General features: G+C 37.7%; 1 protein-coding gene across 1 annotated transcript in view; it reads left to right on the top strand.

Moving 5' to 3' along the window:
- Positions 1 to 16245, top strand: part of GDA (guanine deaminase) — a 31491-nt gene extending 15246 nt beyond the window's left edge. The window contains exons 6-14 of the mRNA XM_086869342.1: positions 318 to 345; positions 1763 to 1870; positions 2336 to 2443; positions 4555 to 4652; positions 5152 to 5219; positions 5669 to 5815; positions 8017 to 8135; positions 8958 to 8985; positions 9705 to 16245. Coding sequence (XP_086725468.1) covers positions 318 to 345; positions 1763 to 1870; positions 2336 to 2443; positions 4555 to 4652; positions 5152 to 5219; positions 5669 to 5815; positions 8017 to 8135; positions 8958 to 8985; positions 9705 to 9775 — 775 coding nt within the window. The 3' untranslated portion in view covers positions 9776 to 16245. The remainder of the gene's footprint in view (positions 1 to 317; positions 346 to 1762; positions 1871 to 2335; positions 2444 to 4554; positions 4653 to 5151; positions 5220 to 5668; positions 5816 to 8016; positions 8136 to 8957; positions 8986 to 9704) is intronic.
- Positions 16246 to 21022: the final 4777 nt, after the last annotated feature.

The raw sequence follows: 21022 nt of genomic DNA, 5'->3' as shown, positions 1-21022 counted from the left end.
AATGCAGCATGTGTTTGGTTTTCAGGGAGAACTCAGAATAATTATGGCTTGTCTAATGCTAAGTATTTAGATGAAAAAACTTTCATTAGTCTGCATGTTCAGAGTCAAATTCAAAAGGAGCATAATTTGGTGTCACTATCCTGACTTCATTGTGTTCCCTCTTTTTATTTCATCTGAAAATCTGGCTCAAGGTTCTGTAAAAAAATTGATCGGTCTGAAATGTTTAACAGGGTGTCCAAGTATATATTTTTTGTATTTTTCATAATCTATGACATAGAGGACAGATTTATAGCAACTTTATTTCTACCCTTTTTCAGGTTTGTTAAAGAACTACTAGAAAAGAAAGTAAGTAGTGCTCTTTTTTGAATTCACTTCTGTATTCAGAAGATGCTGTGTGAACACATGAAATAAATAATCCTGCTGTCCAAATCTGTTGTCTTAGTGAAAGATCAATAAATATATATCTTTCTGTGTAGTAGACAGATACCATTCTGAAAAATGTTCTGCTAGTCATGTTGAGAAATGTGCACTTGTAATAGCATAAAATCAGTTTTCTGTGCTCAGAGCAGAGCAATGTCTTGCGCATTTCTCTATCGAGTTTGAAATACCTGGATTCCTAGAGAGGACAATCTCTCATTTAAGAAAGGTGGAATTCGGTTCATCACTCTGTGGAATATAAGTAGACAGACTAATTGAAGGAATCCTCACCAGCAGAAATCATTGCTTCTTTAAGTAAAGTAAGTAAAGTAAAGTTACTAATCCACTATAAAATCAATGTTTTAGGTCAGCACATGCCTTATAGTATGTTTCTAAAGAAATTCATGCTTACTCTTCTGTGGTAAAGATAGAACTTTACACTCCAGTATTATACACAGTAGTACTTTTCTTATCAGCCTTTAGTTTTCAATGGTTTCTTCTGACATCTCATCTCAAAATATTCAGGAGCAGTTGCCTGGATTTTAATGCCTAAATGGTATGTATCACTACAGTGATGCCCAAACTCTTATTAGAGTAAGCTGTCTAATTTGCAAAGACACAAGCTCCTTTTTTTCTGGGGCATAATACAAAGAACTGGAGTCCAAGTTATCACTTACTGGCTTGTACAAAACTCTTGCCTCTGACTGATGACAGAACTGTAATCCTGTTGACAATTTCCTTAGGAAAATCTTAATCTAGAGATGCGAGGTGTAAACCTCTGTAGTTCTTGGTGTCTTCCCCACTGTTTCCTACTCTATAACATATCTGGTTATACCACTATTCCTTCTGTCTAGGGAGTTCAGGGCTTTGTTGCTGTTATAAGTAGAGAAGATTGAACAAGAAAATGGCTTTGGTTTTACAGAAGCTTGCAGTTTTGCATCATTGTATCTTCAATGGTCACAAGAAGTGGGACTGGAAAATATCTGGTCATTCAACTGACTTATTTCTCATCATCCATGTAGGCTGTCAGCAAATATGAGAAAGAATCCAGTGCTGCTGAAGACTGGTAAAATTTCAATGACTTGATGACAGTTCTAATGAAAACAAACTCTTTAATAAAGTTCATTAAAATTGTTGTAAGAAACCCACACTTTCATTCTCTGTTTCTGCAATGAAATGTCTAATGAAAGCAAGGAAATTACTATACAGCTAAATTTGAGTTGGCAAGGATGCAGTAAGCAGCAAGAAATGAAGACAAAATGTAATTGTCATGTAACTGCTAGTCTTACTTATGGTTTCTGAAATATATATGTAGAATACAAACTCCATCTTCTATTATTTTCAGTATCCCAGAGTACAGCCTATAATAACCCCCCGCTTTGGCCCCTCCTGCACAGAGGACTTGCTGAATGCCCTTGGGGATTTAGCACAAACCCACGATCTCCGTGTGCAGGTAAGCTCTGAGAGCTCTGTGTGCCATTTAAATGGCACGGACAGACAGCATGCTGACCATCTAAAGATGCCTTTGGGAGGAGATAAACATCTGCTGCCCTGGTCTCAGCATCTACTCCGTTGTAGGCTTGTTCTCTCTTTTACCTCACAATCACATTGTGTATTATTTTATCTATTATTTTAACATCTTCCAAAAACTGGAAGTGGGGCCATTGTGTTGCCACACTACTGGGATGGACTCATGTATCATCTCATATCACTTGTAAAAGAACAAATGGAGATACTTCTTTAGGTCCTGTGAAAGCTTCTTCAGGTCTGAGGAAAAAAGAAATGCAAGGACTAGATCTAACTATAGGCTTTACAAACACTGTTTTTTCTGAATGTATGTTTAACATCAGGAGATTGCTCAGATTGTAATGTCAGGTTCAGTGCTGTTTAAAGAACTCTATGCATTTTCTTGTTGCAGAGTCACATAAGTGAGAATGAAGAGGAAGTCAAACTTGTGGAGAACATGTTTCCTGCCTACCAGAATTACACTGAACTGTATGATAAAAACAAGCTGCTAACCAGCAAGGTAGCCCCATTAAAAACTTCCCCAACATAACTTGCATTAATCCATGTAGAAAATATGATGGTTTTCTGTACTTACCTGAAAAATCTGTATTGTTCTGTCAAGGTCTGTGACATCTGGGAAAAAGTAAATTTGTTTTATGTTCTCTGTTGAGGTGTTGGATCTTAAACAAGCCGACACTGTTACTAAGCATTTTAGAGGGGGTGAAAAATAAACATATTTTTATGCTTCCTGATTAATTTTCCAAAGGCTCCAAAAAGAATTAGTGCAGTGGGATTAGAAGGAAGCTAGGTAAAGCTGGTTTTGTATGAATTGGTAATTCTTGGACAGTACCTAGTTATCCTTATATTGCAAGGACATTATCCAGTTTTTGCACAATGGCTTGCCTGAAGATTTCTTCTGTGGTGTTACATTAGAACCAAATTAATTTTCTTCCTATGGAGAAGCAGCCCTCCCTGCTTAATTCTGATCATCAACCTTGCTTGCAGACAGGTGCACTTTATCGCTCTGACTATCCAAAAGCACTCTCATCTCATTTTACCAGCTGATTTTACCAATCTTCAAGAGGCATAATAGCCTGAAGAATTGAAATTCAGTCAGCTTTATGCTGTTGAGATAAATGTGATATACCTGCCCACTGTTATTACAGGCTGGAGAGCCATGGCACACCTAACTAAATAGTGGACTGCCCATGCAAAAGTGAATATGAACAAACCAACTACAGTCAGAGTATTTAGACATCAGTCAAGTTCATTAAAAAATATGGGATAGAATTTTCAGATGCACAAGGAGAAGCTGGAAACTCCCTGGGAATTAGCTCTTGCACTCCCATTTCTGTGTTTGAAGTCATACCCCGGTGAATGACTTGTTTATTCTTCTTTTTGCTTGAGAAATCAATACAGACTAGAGAAGTATGTACACAGTATTAATCTTTTTTTCCTCACATGGTCTTTTGCAAGCTGATTTGATGTTCTGAGTGAGTGTTCTAAAGAGCATATTTGTGCTGCAAAAGCACTGGTCTTAATTCTGTGACTTGTATGCACACAAGTGAAAATGGTAATGAAAAGTCATGATTACAGGTGCCTGCTGGAGTCAGGCTCCTGGGTATTTGGAAAGCATTCTATTAAATACAAGCATAGCAGTAGAACCTCAGATATTGTCTCCCCATCCACTCAAACTAAGTCACCAAGTCAATTTTTTTTTTTAAGTGTTTTAAAAGCAGGGGGCTTTTTGAGCTGTTGCTGAAATGTTTCTTTTTAAAAACAGTACAGATTGGCAGGGATATGCTTCAGTAGCTACCATATGTAGGTCCTTATCTGAAGACGTGGCTATTCTCCTTGAGTTTTCAGCTACACTGAGCTTGACGAGTAGAGATGGGAGAGGCACAATGTTATTAGGAGATGCTCAGTGGAAGCAGTCTCTGTGCAATACTCAATTTTATGTGCAGATTGCTAGATCTTACAGAACTCTTGCTCTTCTCTTTCAGTGGACATTTGGCATATGAGGTAATGCCAATTAGATTTGTATGGGAATAATTGGTTTATGCACTATTAAATTATCCTATCCTATACTTTCATGTTTTTCTTGTGAACTTATTTTTAATGTCAGTTATGTAGGATAAGAAATAAATGTAGTTTATCAGTTGCATAAAAAATTAGATTATTTTACTTAAAGAATATTTAATCTCTTCCTCTCTCCCTGGTGCAAACCTTTAGAGACCCAATAGGAAACATTACATACATCTTCTATTTTATCTGATTATTCCTAGATCCAGTACTTAATTTCTGTGTTAGCTACAAAATATAAATTGTAAGCTTGCTATGGCACTGGGACAATTGGGAAGTTCTCGCTTTTGTCTTTGGTCACTGCAAATCACTGCAAGAGCAGGCACCTTATATTTTAAAAATGCAAAAAAGCTGAAGGAATGAGATGTCAGGCACACTGACAAACTAATCAGTTTTTTCCTTGTAAGTTTAAGAGCTTCGTTCAAGAAGTGCATTCATTTCACTAGATGGTAACATGTTCTTTTTGGCTATTTAAAGCCATGCAACAAACCTCACAGCCACAGAAGTAAATGAAATACTGAGTAAATTGGTGATTCTCATTTTCTTTAGACAGTGATGGCTCATGCCTGTCATCTTTCTGAAGAAGAGCTGAAACTTTTTAGTCTTCGTGGAGCTGCAATTTCACATTGCCCCAATTCTAACTTTTCGTAAGTTAAAAAAAAAAGAAAATAGGAGTGGTGTATAACTAAATAAAGCTGTTGTTTGTGTAGTACCCTGAGTCAATACTACCATTGCAAAGCTATTTATATGATACCTCATTACATCATAAATTATGTTGGATTGAAGATGACTGTTCATCATCCACTTCTGCACAGCGTGCTCTGGACTGATTTGTGGTCTTTCAGTTTAGTTATTGCATCTGTAACCATATATATACATATTTATTTTCTAAAAATTTGTTTCTTTTGACTGTTCTGTCTGTAGTAGATTCAAGGCATCTCCCTTCCCCCTGAAGTGTGCTTATGTTTTGAGGGAATAGACTATAAAGTCTTCTTTCTATTGAGCAGACATGAGATACTGCATGTATCCAGCCAGAATAAATAATAAACCAAATCTTGTCTTTGTCATAAAATGACTCTACAGCCCTGCTTTTCCTGAGCTTTTTCTGCATGTACCCCACAGAACACATGTCTTCTTCCAATCTAGGTTGCGCAGTGGTGTCTTAAATGTGCGAAAGGTTCTCGAACACAATGTGAAGCTTGGTCTTGGCACAGGTTAGTAGTTTGCTGTGAAAATGGTTTATTCTGGAAACCATTAGGAGATACAAAAACATTCATCTTTTAACATTTAAAAGTCAGCACGTCTCCAACTTTTGGTCCTCATTTGTTTTCTCCACTGCAGTAAGGAGGTCTTGACTACTGAAATCTAGGGTTGGTCCAAAACTGTTATAAAAGAAAACAAGAAATTAATGAAGAGTTTTGCTGTTGTGAGCTTAAAAAGGGCTTGAACAATAACTTTTTAGGCTTCTGCTTTTGTGTTGTGTTCTATTCACCTGACTGTTACAGCACCTTTATTGGGAATTATGCCTCCAGAGACATTACTTAGCAGTAGAACTTGTTGGATTTACCACATATGTCTTTCACAAGTTTGAATTAAAGCTTATAGAAATTTAACATAGAGAATTATACCCAAAGCTTGTTTCTAAGAGTCTGATCCCTTCTAGATGTTGCTGGTGGATATTCAGCTTCTATGCTTGATGCTATAAGGAAAACAATGATGGCATCTAATAGCCTTCAGATCAATAAAGTGAATGAAACAGGACTAACTCTTGAAGAAGCTTTTCAGCTGGCCACTTTGGGAGGAAGCCAAGGTAAGAAGAAGATTATTTGGTGTGCACACAGAGGGCTACAACTCTTTTTGATTATATGTCTCCCTGTCTTCATGGGAGATCCACAGATTTTCTTTTGCCAGAGTGGGATCTAACTGGTGGGCAGAGATAATCCTTCAGTTTCTCATACCCATACTAGGCTTTTCAGAGAAGTGTACTCTATTAATGCTGAGAGTTTAATAACAAAATCTTAATGGCTTTTCAGGGTTGTACATTTGCTTTGGAAAGATCCTCAGACTTCTTAGTCATAAGGCTATAAGTGCTTGTCTATTTAATGTACCAGCTGGAAATCTGTTTTCTCAGCAGCCATCACCTAGAAGAAAAACTGCAATTACTGTAAAATCATGCATTCTATTTGTCATCGGTTTCTAATTTTGCTTGTGCTTTTTGAGCTGTAAGCGAGGCAGTTTGTTGCAAATCAAAACATCATGCAAATCACTCCTCACTCAGGGAAAAGCAGAAAGTGTAAACAGGCTTTTCACCGTGGTTGTCCAAAACACAGTTGCATCTGCAGAATACAGTCATATAGTGTATGTGTTATCCAGTTTTGGAGAACTAGTTTTGTTATGATCAGTGTGCACATAGAAATAGATACCATTAAAAAAGCTTTAGTGGAACCGGTATGATTTAGCAGAGAGAAAATCCACACATAACTGGAAATCTATTGTTTCAGTTAGCAGAAATGAGTTCACTGCCTTCTTAAGCACTGGTCCCAAAGCTTCACAGTGTAACATGTCTGTAGCTGTCAAAAAGCTCCATTGGGAATTATTAATGGAAGCTTAAAAGATGTAGTGAAAATGTCGTCAAACAGGTCTTCTAAGGACTGTGTTTGAATTCCTGGAGAGTGTAATGAGGGAAATAGAGAAGACAGAAGATGAGTAAGGAACACAAAGTGTTCTTTTTCCTGCAATATATACTGTTCCACAAAGTGTGAGAATAAACCGAGACACAGAAAGGAAGAGTTATAAAAATCCCAAACTCTTATGTGGTTTCCCTTCCCAGCTTCTCTTGTGCTTTTTCTATATTAGGTTTTTCTTAGTAAAGTGTTAATTTTGTGTATTGATTTTAAGCTGTTTTATCCTTACTGAATCACTTTTAAGGGTAGAATATAAATTACTTCTACAAGCTTTCAGTAGCCTGGATACTGAAAGGGAGAATTTCGATAGCAGAAATTTAAATGCGTGATTATTTTGTGGGAATAATTTGCTTTGTTAAGACTTCTAAGCACTTGTCACCCTCTTGTGTTTAGTCTAAAAATTGCATTCTGCTCATAAACGTGTAGGAACATGAGATCATTTTAGTTGAAACTAGTAGGTAATCAAAATATTTCATAATTTGTGGGAGTTTAAATGTCTTTAATATATTGTGATATTCTTGTCACTCACAAACTTCAATGAAGACTGAAGTTCCTTTATTAGATCAATCTGAAAACAAATGAACAAAATATGTGCAGATATGTTCTTTGATAATTGAATTTCAGCGTACTGGAAAAATTAATTTTATTCACAGATACTTTCTACAACTTCTAATTTATTTCTAAAGAGGCTTCTCTTTAAGTATTCTAAGCACTTGCAAGCACCATAATATGTAGCAAGCACCAAGATGAATTTTTTAGGTTTTCAGGGCACGTGGACCTGAGAACTTATAGATGTAATGAAACTTGGAAAAAATAAAGCAAAATAATAGACCACAAGCCAACCAATCCTTACAGATGGGTATGAGACCTTCAGACTGGCTATAATTATTTTTCCACACCATATTATTCTTCGTTCCTGCTAATTACAATTACTCACTGGACACCTCTTTCATTATCATATTACTATATATTACTATTGAAATAGGCTTATACAACCTTTCAAAATTGCTTAAACTTATTAAAAAAATTCAGTCTAATACTGCCTTAGCAAGGTGGGTGTTATAATATGCTTTACTGTTTCTCTGGCTTAATTTTATTGCCTCATTTGGAGTTTGAATGTTTTTGCAATATAACCTATTGTTTCTTAAGTCTCTTAAGAGCTCAGGTGATAACATACTCACTATTCAATTTGGTTTTGGGTTTTTCCTCATAATCATCTAAGTTTTTGTTTGCCTTATGAATATTTCAAGTAAGTTGCCAGGTACTTCTAAATGGTAGAAGGAGGCTGGTCCTGAAGACATGTTTATGAACTTGTTTTCTTCCTCAGCTCTAGGATTAGATGATGTGATTGGAAACTTTGAGGTGGGCAAAGAATTTGATGCACTGCTAATCAACACGAAGGCTTCAGATAGCCCTTTTGACTTATTCTCTGCTGATGATTTTGAGGTAATCAGAACAGGATTTGTGATCAAAAAAAAAAGGGGGGGAATAATGTGGGGAAGGTCCATGATACAGACAGAAAAGGTCTCTTGATTCTGGTGACAAGAATTGGGTGTACAACAACACTGCTGCCTGTGCTTCAGCCTAGACATATTTCATATATTTCAAATATTTCCATATTTGTTTTTTTCTTCAGAACCTTGCTTATCCCAGTGACTGCCATAACACCATGAGAAAAATGCATGTAATATTTCTAATGCATGTTTTATTAGCCCAAGATAACAGTTAGAGTTATCTATTTGCAGTGACAAATAGCAGACAAGAAAAAGCAATTTAATTTTAATCAATGCTTAGAGTTCAGACTGAAAAATGGCAACCTGTTCTCAGAGAAAGGTTAAGTTGCCTTTTCTACATTGCTGTTACAAAATGAGGCAAGCACTCAGGATGGCTAATTTGAGTTAAAAGCACGGTTTTTATGTTAACATTAAAGCAGTGTTTGTCTTATGATATTGAAATAACTTCTCATTCAAAAACCTTCTCTGACTAAATAAGACAATTAAGAGCAGCTACTTCAATTTATAAATGTGGCCAGACTGCCTGGAAACAAATCCAGTTCTATAAAAAGTATTATTTTTAAGTTTAAATTGAAACCTTTTAAGCTAAATTATTGGTCTTTAGCACTTGACAAACATTTAAGTTTTGCTTAAGTTAAGTGTTACTGGGAATATTTAGGAGAACTGTTTTTATCAGTTCTTTCAAGTTCCAAATGATTATGATCCAGGACTGCAGATATTGCTTTCTGAATTTGTTTTCTCCCATTTTTTATAGGACACTCTCCAGAAGTTCCTGTATCTAGGTATGTTTTGATTTTCAATTCAAGCTGAATTCTCATTTCCTACATCAAATGCTGTCTAAATTAATGTGGGGGTTAATAATAAATTTATTTTTATATAAGTAAGTATACATTTCTTTGCAGTAATTAAATATATTTATTCAACTCTTATACGAACATTAAAACATCTCTAATAATTAGTATTAATATTTTGCATTAATAAATAAAAACTGGCTTATAGTTATTTGTAAATAATGCAGTGTCCAGACCAGGGCTGGACTGCTGCTGTGTTGTGATGTTGAGGTGCCTGGTGCCAGCTCTGGCCACAGATGTGTCATGCTCTAACGAGACTTTTGCCTTTCTGAGGATCTGTCTGGGTCACACCAGCTTTCTTGCTGGCTGGTTCCCCAGACAGTTCAGATACTGTGCAACAAATAATTTTCTGTACAGGTACATAACATTTTGGGGTTTGGATCTACTGAATGTGCAGAAAATCCATGACACTATTGCAGATGTTGAATGCTGTATTTATTTTAAAAAAACCAAAAACATGGGATGTTAAACATTTATTGGTCTTTGTGGTAGCCCTGACTGTTTCTCTCCAAATGGGCTTTCTTAGTTCTAGGAAATGGTTGCTACAAATAATGTGTTCTAAAACTGTTTTTGTGGACTGCATAATTTTCACTAATTAAATCAGTGTTTGTATTTATGTGTAAATCTCTTGTTTGACCATGTTATTTCAGGCGATGACCGGAATATTTCTGAAGTGTATGTGGCTGGAAAGCAAGTGGTTCCTTTTTCAAGCTCTGTATAAATCCATTTTACTCTGCTGATCATTCTGCATCTGATTCGGAAAAGGTTGATTAAACACAGTGCCTGGTCATAGGGAATGACACCTTACTTTTGGATAATGTTATAAAACTTGCAAGCATTGAAAATTTTGTTAGACCTTTCGAGAATTACTCTACCGAAATTACTACCAAAATAGTTCTAGAGGAAATGGCTATTTAAATTTCTTTGTAAAAAATAGCATTTGTGCATTGATAGGGGATCTGATAAATAATTTATTTAAAGAGGACACCTGCTGCTGTGCTTAATAATAGTATAGGAAGCATTATGTGGAATGATGAGATGTTCATTGCCTATAGGAATTTAAAAAAAACCCCACTGCTTGTAAATTGATTTTGCAGGTAATGAATATCATGGAAGAATGCAATTTCCATAATATTATCATCGAGTATGAAGAAATCAGTGTCATTTTGGGGAATGGAGTTTTCAGTTTTTCCTAGGAGCTCTTTTAAAAAAAAAATATTTAATTTAAAACATTATTTTTGAAGAGGCGTTAAGTAAGAATTGTGTGTTTATAAATAAATAAATAAGGGTCCTTATCAAAGAATTTAGAATTGTCATTTGTAGCCAGGCACTCCATTGAATTATCTTGACCTGAGTGATGGCTGAATGAAACTTCTGTTAAATTAGAAGCAGGCACTAAGATGTCTCTGCAGGCTACACAATGGCAAACAAATTAAGAGGGTTTTCTGGACTAGAGGGAATGCTTCATCTAGTTCAGTATCCTGCAAAATCTTCCCAAACTCATTTGCTCCTGACTGTTCACACAGGATGGTATGATGTCCCTTCTTCTTTCTGTAAGGGAATTGTGTGCATTTAAAAAATTTCCAAGAGAAAAGGTCTCTTTCTGGCCATTACCACCTTTGACTTGAGGTGAAAATCAACACTGAAAAGAAGCAGCTTAGCTTTACTGTGCTCTTCGCATTTTTCAATGTGGCAGCCATAAATCCAGCCCTGTTCAATTACAGGATTCCAGTTTAAAAATATGCCCTTTTTTTTTTGGAAATCTGAGTGACTTCCTTTCCTAAAAAGGCATATTTCTCTCCTTTATTTTATTTTCTTTTTTTTATTTTTTTGTTTTGTTTTGTTTTGTTTTTTATTTTTTAGTAAGATTTGTTTGATGAGGGGATTTCTTCCTGTTTCTCTTTTTTGTTTTTGCAACACGAAGAATGTAAGCTTTAATTTCAGGGTCATTAGAGACCAATATTGTATTTAGATACTGTAAACATGGTTTTAAGGCCTGCTTCAAACTTCTTTGATTTCACTAAGCCTTTTTTCGCACTTTTATCTCACTGCCTGGGGATATAGGACTTACCTCTGTTCACAAAACAAGGGAGGTCACTGCACCAAAGTTTCACTTCATGTCTACTTCAAAGAGAGTGCTCGGCCCAACGCCACTCATAATGTTCTGATTTTAAAAGCTGACTTTCAGAGCTTATGTATTGTTATGATTATGCTTACATGAGACAGCACAGAGTCAAGGAAAAACGTAACAGCTAATTTGGGCACCTACAGCAGTACAGTCTGTTCATTGTGGTTTTTTTGCTGAAGCTGAGGGGCCGTACCAAACAGCGGGGAATAACCAGCAGGTGTCTTGCAGACATCGCCTGGACGCAGCCGCTCGCTGAGAGTTCGCTCAGGTATCTTCCAGGCTGCTGCACTGTGCCGCTGCTTGCCGAGGTACAGCCTTCCTACCCATTATGTCCAAAGACTTCTAAGGCTTTAGGAGTCAAAATCTAAGGATTAAGATTTACACATTCCATCAGGGTGTTTTCTCAACCATTATGTTTTTCATGTGTCCCAATCACCTACACAGTAGCACACTTGTTCAGCAAATAACAACCATTCAGCTCTTTAACTTGGTTTCCTGATTCAGGGACATTTTTTCTCATGAATTTTGACATGAATTTAATTGACCAAATTTCACATTTCAAAACCAAAGAACTGTGAGACACATGTTTTAATCCTCCCAGTTACTGTTTGAAACTATTTTTAGGGAATTACATGGTTTTCAGCTTTGGCCTTCCTGTGGTGGAGAAAGATCACACAGACTTGTGTACAATGTGTGCTAGTGCCCTACTTCTTTGCCTCCAGAGCTATGAATTAAATCAATGCTTTTATTTTAGTGGTAGTCTTAACTGTCTCTGACTTAATTGTTTTCCCATTATTTTGTGGTGTTTTTAAGAAAGGGATTCAACATTTCTTCTTAAAATTCTTTTGGGGGTGGACAGGTTGCTTATTTGCAATACGAGAACACACTAAAACTTTTTACAAGTTCAGGACTACACTGCTGGCCCAGTTACAAAGGGACTCTCTATGAATATTGCTGCCTGTGAGCTTTGTATCTGTACTTTTTTAATGGGTCATTAACAGTTTTGTTTAAGTTCAGGGATAAGGTAGGAACTCACCTTTTGGTTACAGCTTTTTTAATGTCTAGTATCCAGACATTACCCAGACATAGTAATGGAAAATCATCTTTTTTAAGAACCTCAGCTAGGGGAGGAATTTCTGCCTGCAGGTAGTGCCATGGGCTGCCTCCAGCACTCTGCAATGCTCAAGACCAGGAGGAGTGAGGCCCAAAATGGATAGCATTATATTGAATGCTGAGGTGTTTAGGGATAAAGGAGTCTGAATCCGATGTCTGAGGAGGCCAGTGGAGGAATTCATATAACGAATAAACTGAGGCCCTTTTGACAGCAACTTTTAAGTAAAACTGAATGGAGAAAAAACCTGCTGCAAGAAAAGTTCGGTGGGGTCATTTGAGGCAAAAGCTTGTTCAGTGGAAGATGGCTCATGCACAAAAAAAATTAAGGTTTCAGATCAGACAAAGAACGTAGTAGTCAGAATTCTCTGAAGTAATTTAGGGAAAATGACTCACTAAGGAACACTAAAAATCCCACTGTGAAGTTATGGTCCTTGAGACTCTGTGCCTGTAGATTGCCAAGATGTTTGTTTTGGTGGGGGTGGATGAAAGCAGTTACTGCTGAGACTTACACATCTACACTATAAGAAGCTCAAGACTACATATATTCTGCTTCCTTGGACAGATGCCCCTACTGCTTATGCACTTCGAAGCAGGCCAAGTAATGGGCTCAGGTTCTTAGAGTCTCTTTTAGAGACTGGAGTATATTTGGAAGGCAGCTGAGCCTCCAGTGTAGTTTCCTCCAAAACAAGCTTAATTCTTGTATACCAAAACCACCCTGAAAACTGAACTAAGGTTCAATAAAGGAGAATGACTAGGAATTTAGAACAGCACTATTGTCTCAAACCAAAATGCTAATGGAGGCTAGAACTTGAGCTATTCCCCCTCTGTCCTCATCCCATCACAGAACTTAGCAGCTGAATACAAATTAAAACAACCTTCTTCTACCTTCCTCCCTTTTCCCCAACACCACCCCCTCCAAAGAAAAAAAAAACCAAAAAACACCAAAAAAAACCCACCAAAAAACCCCAGACCCTAAAATGAAACAACTGAACACTAAGGGGATATGAGTATGTGGAAGAAAATAAAGGAATAATTTTCAGTCAGTATAAATTGACACATGTGACAGTATAAGTTGACTGATTTAAGATAAAACCTCTGGAAAAAGTGTACATGCAATTCCAGATGTCTCTCCCCACAAGTTCTCTTACCAGATGGTGGACGAGATCTTTATTTCTTTCTTAATATGTCTTTATGTTCAATGGTAGCACACCATTCAGAGAACAGGAAATAAAAAAGGGTATTTGTGTAGAGCTTGCTTGTTGGGACAATATGCTTACTGTGTTCTGTGGTCAGTTGAGCACTTATTTATTATAAATAGAATGTATTTGAATTACTGTTATATGTTGATCTCATTGTGTCACTTTAGGTTTTGAAATACTAGTAAGAATTGCCTATGCATTATGCAGCATTATTTGAATTATTCATGTGTGGCAAGTGGAGTTCTGCACTTTAAAATGTTGCCTTGGCCTAATGTTTATATTTATGCTGTATTTTTGTGCAATCTTAAGGTTTTGTAGGGGAAACAAATGTGTATTTTTTCACTGTACTGAAATGTTCAGTAAGTTGGCTTTCTTTTAGAAAAGGGAACTTGAAAATTACCCTGTCTAAAAGTCTGGGCCTGATTATACACTCGTGAATAGAAAAAATTATAATGGTTTTATGAATAGTAACATTTAAAATAAAAATAAGTGCAGATAAATAGAATTTTAAAAATATAATTAGATAATGCAATGTAAGTTAGCAAAAGCTATTATTGTTGAATATCTACAGTTTTATTGAGCAAAAGAGAACGCAGTTATTCTTGATTATTAAATTAAAAATAATGCTTAAGTCTTGAAAAACAAAAAAACCCAAGTTCTTTCAAAGAATATCCCAGTTTTAAAAGGAAAAGGTACTAATATCATTAGTCAAACAAGCTGTTTAAAAATATTATTTTTAGCCTTTCCAAGGAACAATCAATAACAGATGATAAGGTGATAAGAGATGATAATCTTTTAAAGTTCTGGATTTTCATGAATAAACCATGCAGCCCAGTATGTGTTAGGAGTAAACTCACCTGTAAAATTATAGTTTAGAGTCACAGAGTAAGCTGAGTTGGAAGGGATCCTCAGGGATCATCATGTCCAGCTCCTGGCCCTGCATAGCACCGTTCCCAAGGACAGGGATTGTAGAAGACATTTCAAAAGACAGGTAGCAGAATACAAAATACTGCAAAGTAGAAGGGAGATAGATCAGAGGAACTCATAAAAAGAAGATGACGTGTCTGTGAAATTTTAGGTGTGAAATGCTCAGAAAAAAAAGATGCATTCTCAGGTAATATTCTATTAGATCATGGATGTCATTCCTTCTAAAAGTCATTGAGGTCCAAAACCTGACCAGGTTTCCAAAGCAATTGCTTACATGCTTAATAATACAAGCCCAAATACCTGCTCCTGGCATAATTATGTAACTCTTGATAACTTCTAGACCTCTGCTCCAAGACTGAAATCAAAAGTACCTGTGACAGCTGCAGAAGAAACATCATATAGGGGCATATTATTTTTTATCAACACCTGTCCTGTGAAACACTTAGCACTGGCCAGAGCAGAGGCTGACTTAGTCTGGTCCCAGTGGAGAATTTCTGCTCCTGCATGCCCCAGGCATCATTCCCTGTCATGTGCCTGGTCATGCAGTGATAACTGAGCCCAGCACAGGACAGAGTCTGGTGTGACTGAAGTGACTGAATACAAACTCTTTTAAATATCAGATTGTTTAGAAATTAAGCTCATTGCTGAGACCACATCACATTTTAAATTACACAATCATATATCTAGTACTGAACTTCTAGATACTTTGGCTTAAACCTGTTTTTAAGCCTTAAAGGGGTTTTTAAGCCCTTGCACTATATGTGCAACAACTTGCGCTTCTCTCAACAGAGAAACCAGTAAATGACATCCGTATGGTATGCAAAAGGGTAACCACAAAATCAACAAATACCATTCTTGGGAAGCCAAAAGCACATCATCAACATTAACAACAATCTGTTTTTTAAAGTTAATAGAGCTGTTAGTTTCTGTGGAAAGGTTGAGAAGTGTTTTTGGGAGGCAGTTTCCTGGAAACTTCAGTGTAAATTCTTTCTTAGAAAATGCCCAGAATCAGTGTGCTCCAACCAATAGGTCCCTTGTGGCTTCTGCAGAGGCAGTCACTTCTGAATGCCTAGACCCTCACTTTACCCTGTCATGACTCAGAAGTGTGTATTAGCTTTAATTCTGGCATTGATTTGTGGTTTCTCACAGACTTAGTCTTAGTTTGAAAATAACTATGCTAAAGGAGTGGAGCTGGGAGAAGGATAAGGATAAAGGGCAATGTTAAGCCAGCCTGCCTAATGCTTCAACACAAAGTATTTGTCTTACCAGGTAGATGTTGTTATGTTTGCACAGCTCTTAGGCTCAAAGATGTAGCTTAATGACTTGAGTCAACTTGTAAGAATTGAACTCAGTCAATGCTAAGACATAAACTGTGAGGCAGTTTTGGTGGCAACTGAAGGCTGCATCCTGTCTGGCCTTGTGGCTTTGGAGCTGAGTTGTGTTCTCCTCTAACAACTTCTACTGATAAAGCTTTCAGAAAGCATTAGCATGTGCTACTTACCTGAGGATATTTGTGCCCCTTGCTTCATGACAAATTTTCTTTCCCCAAGATAGAGTTCACATCTTGCTGGAGTAAGTTTTTCTGATGCTGATTTGTCGGCTTGTCATCTGTTGTGCATAAGCTCTGGTTCATGTGAAAATGCCTAACTGGAGTTAATGTTGTTGAATTTATCCTTCCTTTTGTACTTGTGCAGTTTCAAGGAAGAACAATGTATTAGGAGAAATGGTATATGCGATTACCACTGTTCTGCTTGGTTTTGGTCATGCTAAATAGGAAGTCATGTACCGTTGAAACAAAATAAAGAGGCCTTGTGTTTACACCAACCCTTGTCTCTTTCTGTGTTTGACTTTTGAGAAGAGAGAGCTGACAAGCTAACTTATAAGCAATGAAGGCCTAAATACACAGCAACACACCCTGTTCTCTGGGGAACCTGGGCAAACCCCATCACAGGAGTTTGCAAAATCTGTTCAGTAAGTACAATGTTATTTTAGGGGAACATTTCAACGTTCTTATAGGTTTTGATGTATCTTTGTTACCAGATTTGTTTGCCTCATAAATTGGAGTCAGTGCTTCAGTAACCACTTTATTTCTTTTGTGTTGAAGTACACTGTCCTGAAATGCTTGAGTCTTCTGCTTAACAAAAGAGTCAGATCTCTTTCGTGTTTCTTCACACATACGCATTTTTTCGCTTTCTTAATTTTCAGAGCTTAGGCATAGAAATGTCCCCAGTCTAAGCAGCTCTGAAACGCACGAGAAGTGGATTTTCTTAAATCAAAAACTGCCATAAGAGGACCACTAATTACACACTGAGGAATTGTATACTGAAATGTTGAGAATTATGGGCAAGCTGTCACCAACTTGCTCAAAATTTTGTACAAGAGAAATAAAGCTGTTCTGTATTTTCATCAACCAGCAGAGAAAAGAACATGAAAGAAAACTTCTTTATAGTCTGCTGCTCTCAACAGGAGGGCCCATTTAGGCTTTCAGAATGGGAATTCTGCTACTTGACACTTTACTTTTTAAAAACACCATTAAGAAATGCTTTTGCAGTATTTCACTGGAGTACTTTGTTGAGAATTACCTGTTTAAAACAGTATGAGCCCCAGATGCGAGCAGAGTTCTTATGGTATAAAGGGTTTCCAAGTCAGTTTGAAAATCTGAGAGCCTTTGGCATGCTCTCAGTAAATCTCAGTATATAATTACCTCTTTCACTACAATGAGTTGATGCAGGCACAGTTTGTACAAGTGAAAACAGAGTTTGCAATTCCCCCAAAAAGTCACTGAATAATCCTGAACTCTTTATCAACATAAATTTAGCAGTCTTCTCCCATGACTGTAAAGCAGAAAACAAAAAATTGTCTTGGTTTGAGATCAGATACTGGATCACTTATATTTCAGCTTGATGGGTTTGCAGTTCATAGTTAAAATGCAAAATGCAGGTTCTTGCCCTATGCTTTTACTCTGTAATCAGCAGTCTTCCTTTCAAAGTATGTGACTGCATTCTTGCATTATTTTTAATTAAATACGGGCGTTAGGAATTACTTTAAAAATATGGCATAAAAGCCATGAAATCAAGCTGAAATATGAGCTTCCTTTTATATTTTGTCTTAGTTGTAGCATCTCAAAGTATAGAAGTATTTTTCTTCTTAGAACCTGAAAGTATTACACAGTATTAATCATTTTCATCTCAGCCCCTTCTTGAACCAATCTCACCTCCCAGCATACTGGTGAAAGTTCACAGCTGTCAGAAACCCAGCTTCTCTGATAATTCATACAGAATATCAATTCCAGCTAGCTAAGGGTGGCATTAATGCTCGCTGTATTCTCTCAGTGCTCTAAAAATTACTCCCTGGCCTTTTGTTTATAAGAAGGAATCCCCACTGTTGTATTTTTATGACTTGTGAAACAGCAAACATGATGTGCCACATGAGATGAGCACTGTCTCGCAGGACACATCAGCCAGTGCTGAGCAATCCTCCCTACCCCTGCCGAGGGGCTGCGTCTGGGCATTTCCAGTATTGCTATACAAAATTCACTGCTTCGAGGGGTAACAGGAAGAAGAGAAGAGTTTGGAGTGTGTGCAGCAGATGCTGTTACAGAAAGAGAGATTCGCAGATTTTGTAAGTGTAAACCTATAAAGAACTGACAAGTTGCAATCCTCTGCTCTGGCCTATCCAGGTGAGAGAGAGGTGTCTGAGGCACCCATGAGGCCATGTGTGCACCCACCCTCGGGGCCGAATGTCTCCGTGTAACACTGTAACACAGAGCTGGTTTGAGTGGCCAGGATTAGAATTGTTTCAGGCACAGTATGTATCAGCAACATAACACTGTGCACCTGCTAATCACCCAGTGTCTCAGCTTATGATGAGTCTTGTTCCCTTAAGCGCAGTGCTGTGATGAACCCCGTGCTAACAATTTGGGAGGTTGCTTTGACACCCCATTGCTCAGCTAGCCTACAGATTTTCCCAGGGAGCCTGTTGGAGAGCAGGGAGATCCCATCACGGGTGCATCCTCATCTCAAAGACGTCACAAACTGTCAAATTAAATCCAAATTTCTGCATTTGCAATTCTTCTGAAACAAAAGCCATCTCAATGCAGTTTATGTGCACAGACAGCTCTCAGCTGCACCCCTGCCTGTTTTGGGAGCTGCTGCTGTCCTGTAGCAGCTGCCACTTCTGGCTGTAGGTGCTGATGTGGAACTGAGACCTGAACTTCAACTTTTCCTCTCTTTAAAAGGAACAGGGCTTGGCAGTATTCCCCCTCTGTAAAAACCTGTGAAGAGGGAAAGGAAAGGAAAGGAAAGGAAAGGAAAGGAAAGGAAAGGAAAGGAAAGGAAAGGAAAGGAAAGGAAAGGAAAGGAAAGGAAAGGAAAGGAAAGGAAAGGAAAGGAAAGGAAAGGAAAGGAAAGGAAAGGAAAGGAAAGGAAAGGAAAGGAAAGGAAAGGAAAGGAAAGGAAAGGAAAGGAAAGGAAAGGAAAGGAAAGGAAAGGAAAGGAAAGGAAAGGAAAGGAAGGAAAGGAAAGGAAAGGAAAGGAAAGGAAAGGAAAGGAAAGGAAAGGAAAGGAAAGGAAAGGAAAGGAAAGGAAAGGAAAGGAAAGGAAAGGAAAGGAAAGGAAAGGAAAGGAAAGGAAAGGAAAGGAAAGGAAAGGAAAGGAAAGGAAAGGAAAGGAAAGGAAAGGAAAGGAAAGGAAAGGAAAGGAAAGGAAAGGAAAGGAAAAAGGAAAGAAAGAGCAATAGTAATAATGAGAAGAACAGCAGGAAGGGAAAAAAAATGTGTTCAGCTTATTCCTACAAGACTTCCTTGGCTTTATCTTACAGAGGTGTTTCATACCAGTGGAAGTAGCTCAGGGAGGTGGGTGGAGGGCAGTGCTTGGCTGTGCTGCTCTTCCCTATCCCTGCAGAAGCTTTCTCCCTCTTCCCTTGGAGCATGACTCCTCAAGGCTGGCTGGCAGGATAACTACAGTCATCTGAATCCCCTGGTAAACCACAGCCCTCTGAGAATGCCCCTTCAAAGTATTGTGTTTCATCACATTTTGCGAGCCCTTCTCACCTTTGAAGCACAGTCCATCACCTAGAGGATCAACGGCTTGCATGCAATTTGCAGTTGTTACCCTACAATAACCACCACCATTTCATATTTTTGCCCTCAATGCCATATAAACTTTCAATTAAAAAAGTCCCCCAGACTTCTTTCAGTAATGAAATCTGCACTGGAGAAGAGGACATGACCTGGCCAAAGAAACACTTTGTTGTTTAGGCCATGAAAATTGCATTTATAAAATCACTGCAACAATAACAGAAACCCCCAGCAACACAGACCCTCCAGGATCTGTGGAGTTACCTGATGGTTGTTGTCCAAAGTGCACATTTACACAGGCTGCAGTGCTGAGGGCTACAGCCTGTGCAAGCATGAAATGAAGGTGGTACCACCTTACAGTGCCTTACCTTGTCCCAGCCACACATGAGTGTGTGACAGCACATCACAGGTGGCTGCAGGATCTGTGCCAGGCTTCACAAAAGCTCCTTCCAGGACAGGAAGTTGTGGACACAGGTGCTTGTGCTTGCAGCTAACCCTCTCTACTATTTTCTAGGTCTTTCCTGCAAAAAGCGATTTGATTTAAATTAAAGTGCCTGGTAATTTTTTTCCAAAAATATGTTTGCTGCTGAGTGAGAAGAAAGAAGATATACTTTTAAGGTGATGAAAAAAGAAGTTGTCACAAATGAGTGGATTAGATCACTTGAAGAATCACTGTCATAGGTATTAAAAAAACAATTTTAATATAAATTTCCAGAAGCACAGTTTAACAAAGTTCAATGGCAAGATTCTCTGCATTACATACTACATGGGTGAAACATACAGAGTAAAGTCAGATAAGAACTGATTTAGAATTATTTACTAGGAGACATAAAAAAGTAAGGATGCAAAAGGGGACAACATACTTCTGAGTCATGAGATTCAGGATGGACCTCTCATTTTCAAAACTACCAGCAGGTATCCATCAAGTTGAAATCCCCCATGAGTGCAAGGGTGACACTTGTGAGATTTCTCCCAACCTCTTGTAGAATGAATCATCTGTCTATTCATCCTGGCTAGGTATGACCCAGCTCAGTGCCTTTCACATCCTTGCTTAATGAATAATGCAGTTATCTGTAACAGGCTACCAGGACATCCACTCTGCTGACCTTCCCCTGACCTTTACCCACTCAACCTGTCATCATCATCATAGGTTTCAATCTAATCTAAACAATCCCTCACAAAGAGTACAACACCACTGTCTCTACTGCTTCACTTTTCTAAACTTCTTATAGCCAACCACTGCCAAAAAAAAAAGAAAATAAAATAATAATAAAAAATTATCCTGGAAAATATTATCTGTAAATTCTGCTGGGAATATTAAACTGTTGTGGGACTAAATAGGCATCAATCTGGCTTGAGCAGCTCTTTCTCCTACATTATGTCCATTCTGTGGATTCACAGAAGTCTTCAGCCGTCCCACTGATAACTCTTCAGACCAAAGAAACCCATAACTTTCTGATGTATTAAAAATAATTGATTAGGGGAAAAAAAACCAAAACAAACAAACAGCAAAGGGAGTGGGCA

The sequence above is a fragment of the Cyanistes caeruleus genome, chromosome Z (assembly GCF_971803275.1).
Source record: "Cyanistes caeruleus chromosome Z, bCyaCae1.hap1.1, whole genome shotgun sequence".
Classification (NCBI taxonomy): Eukaryota; Metazoa; Chordata; class Aves; order Passeriformes; family Paridae; genus Cyanistes; species Cyanistes caeruleus.
Note: the sequence above shows the minus strand (reverse complement) of the source record. Positions and strands in the feature narration are given on the sequence as shown.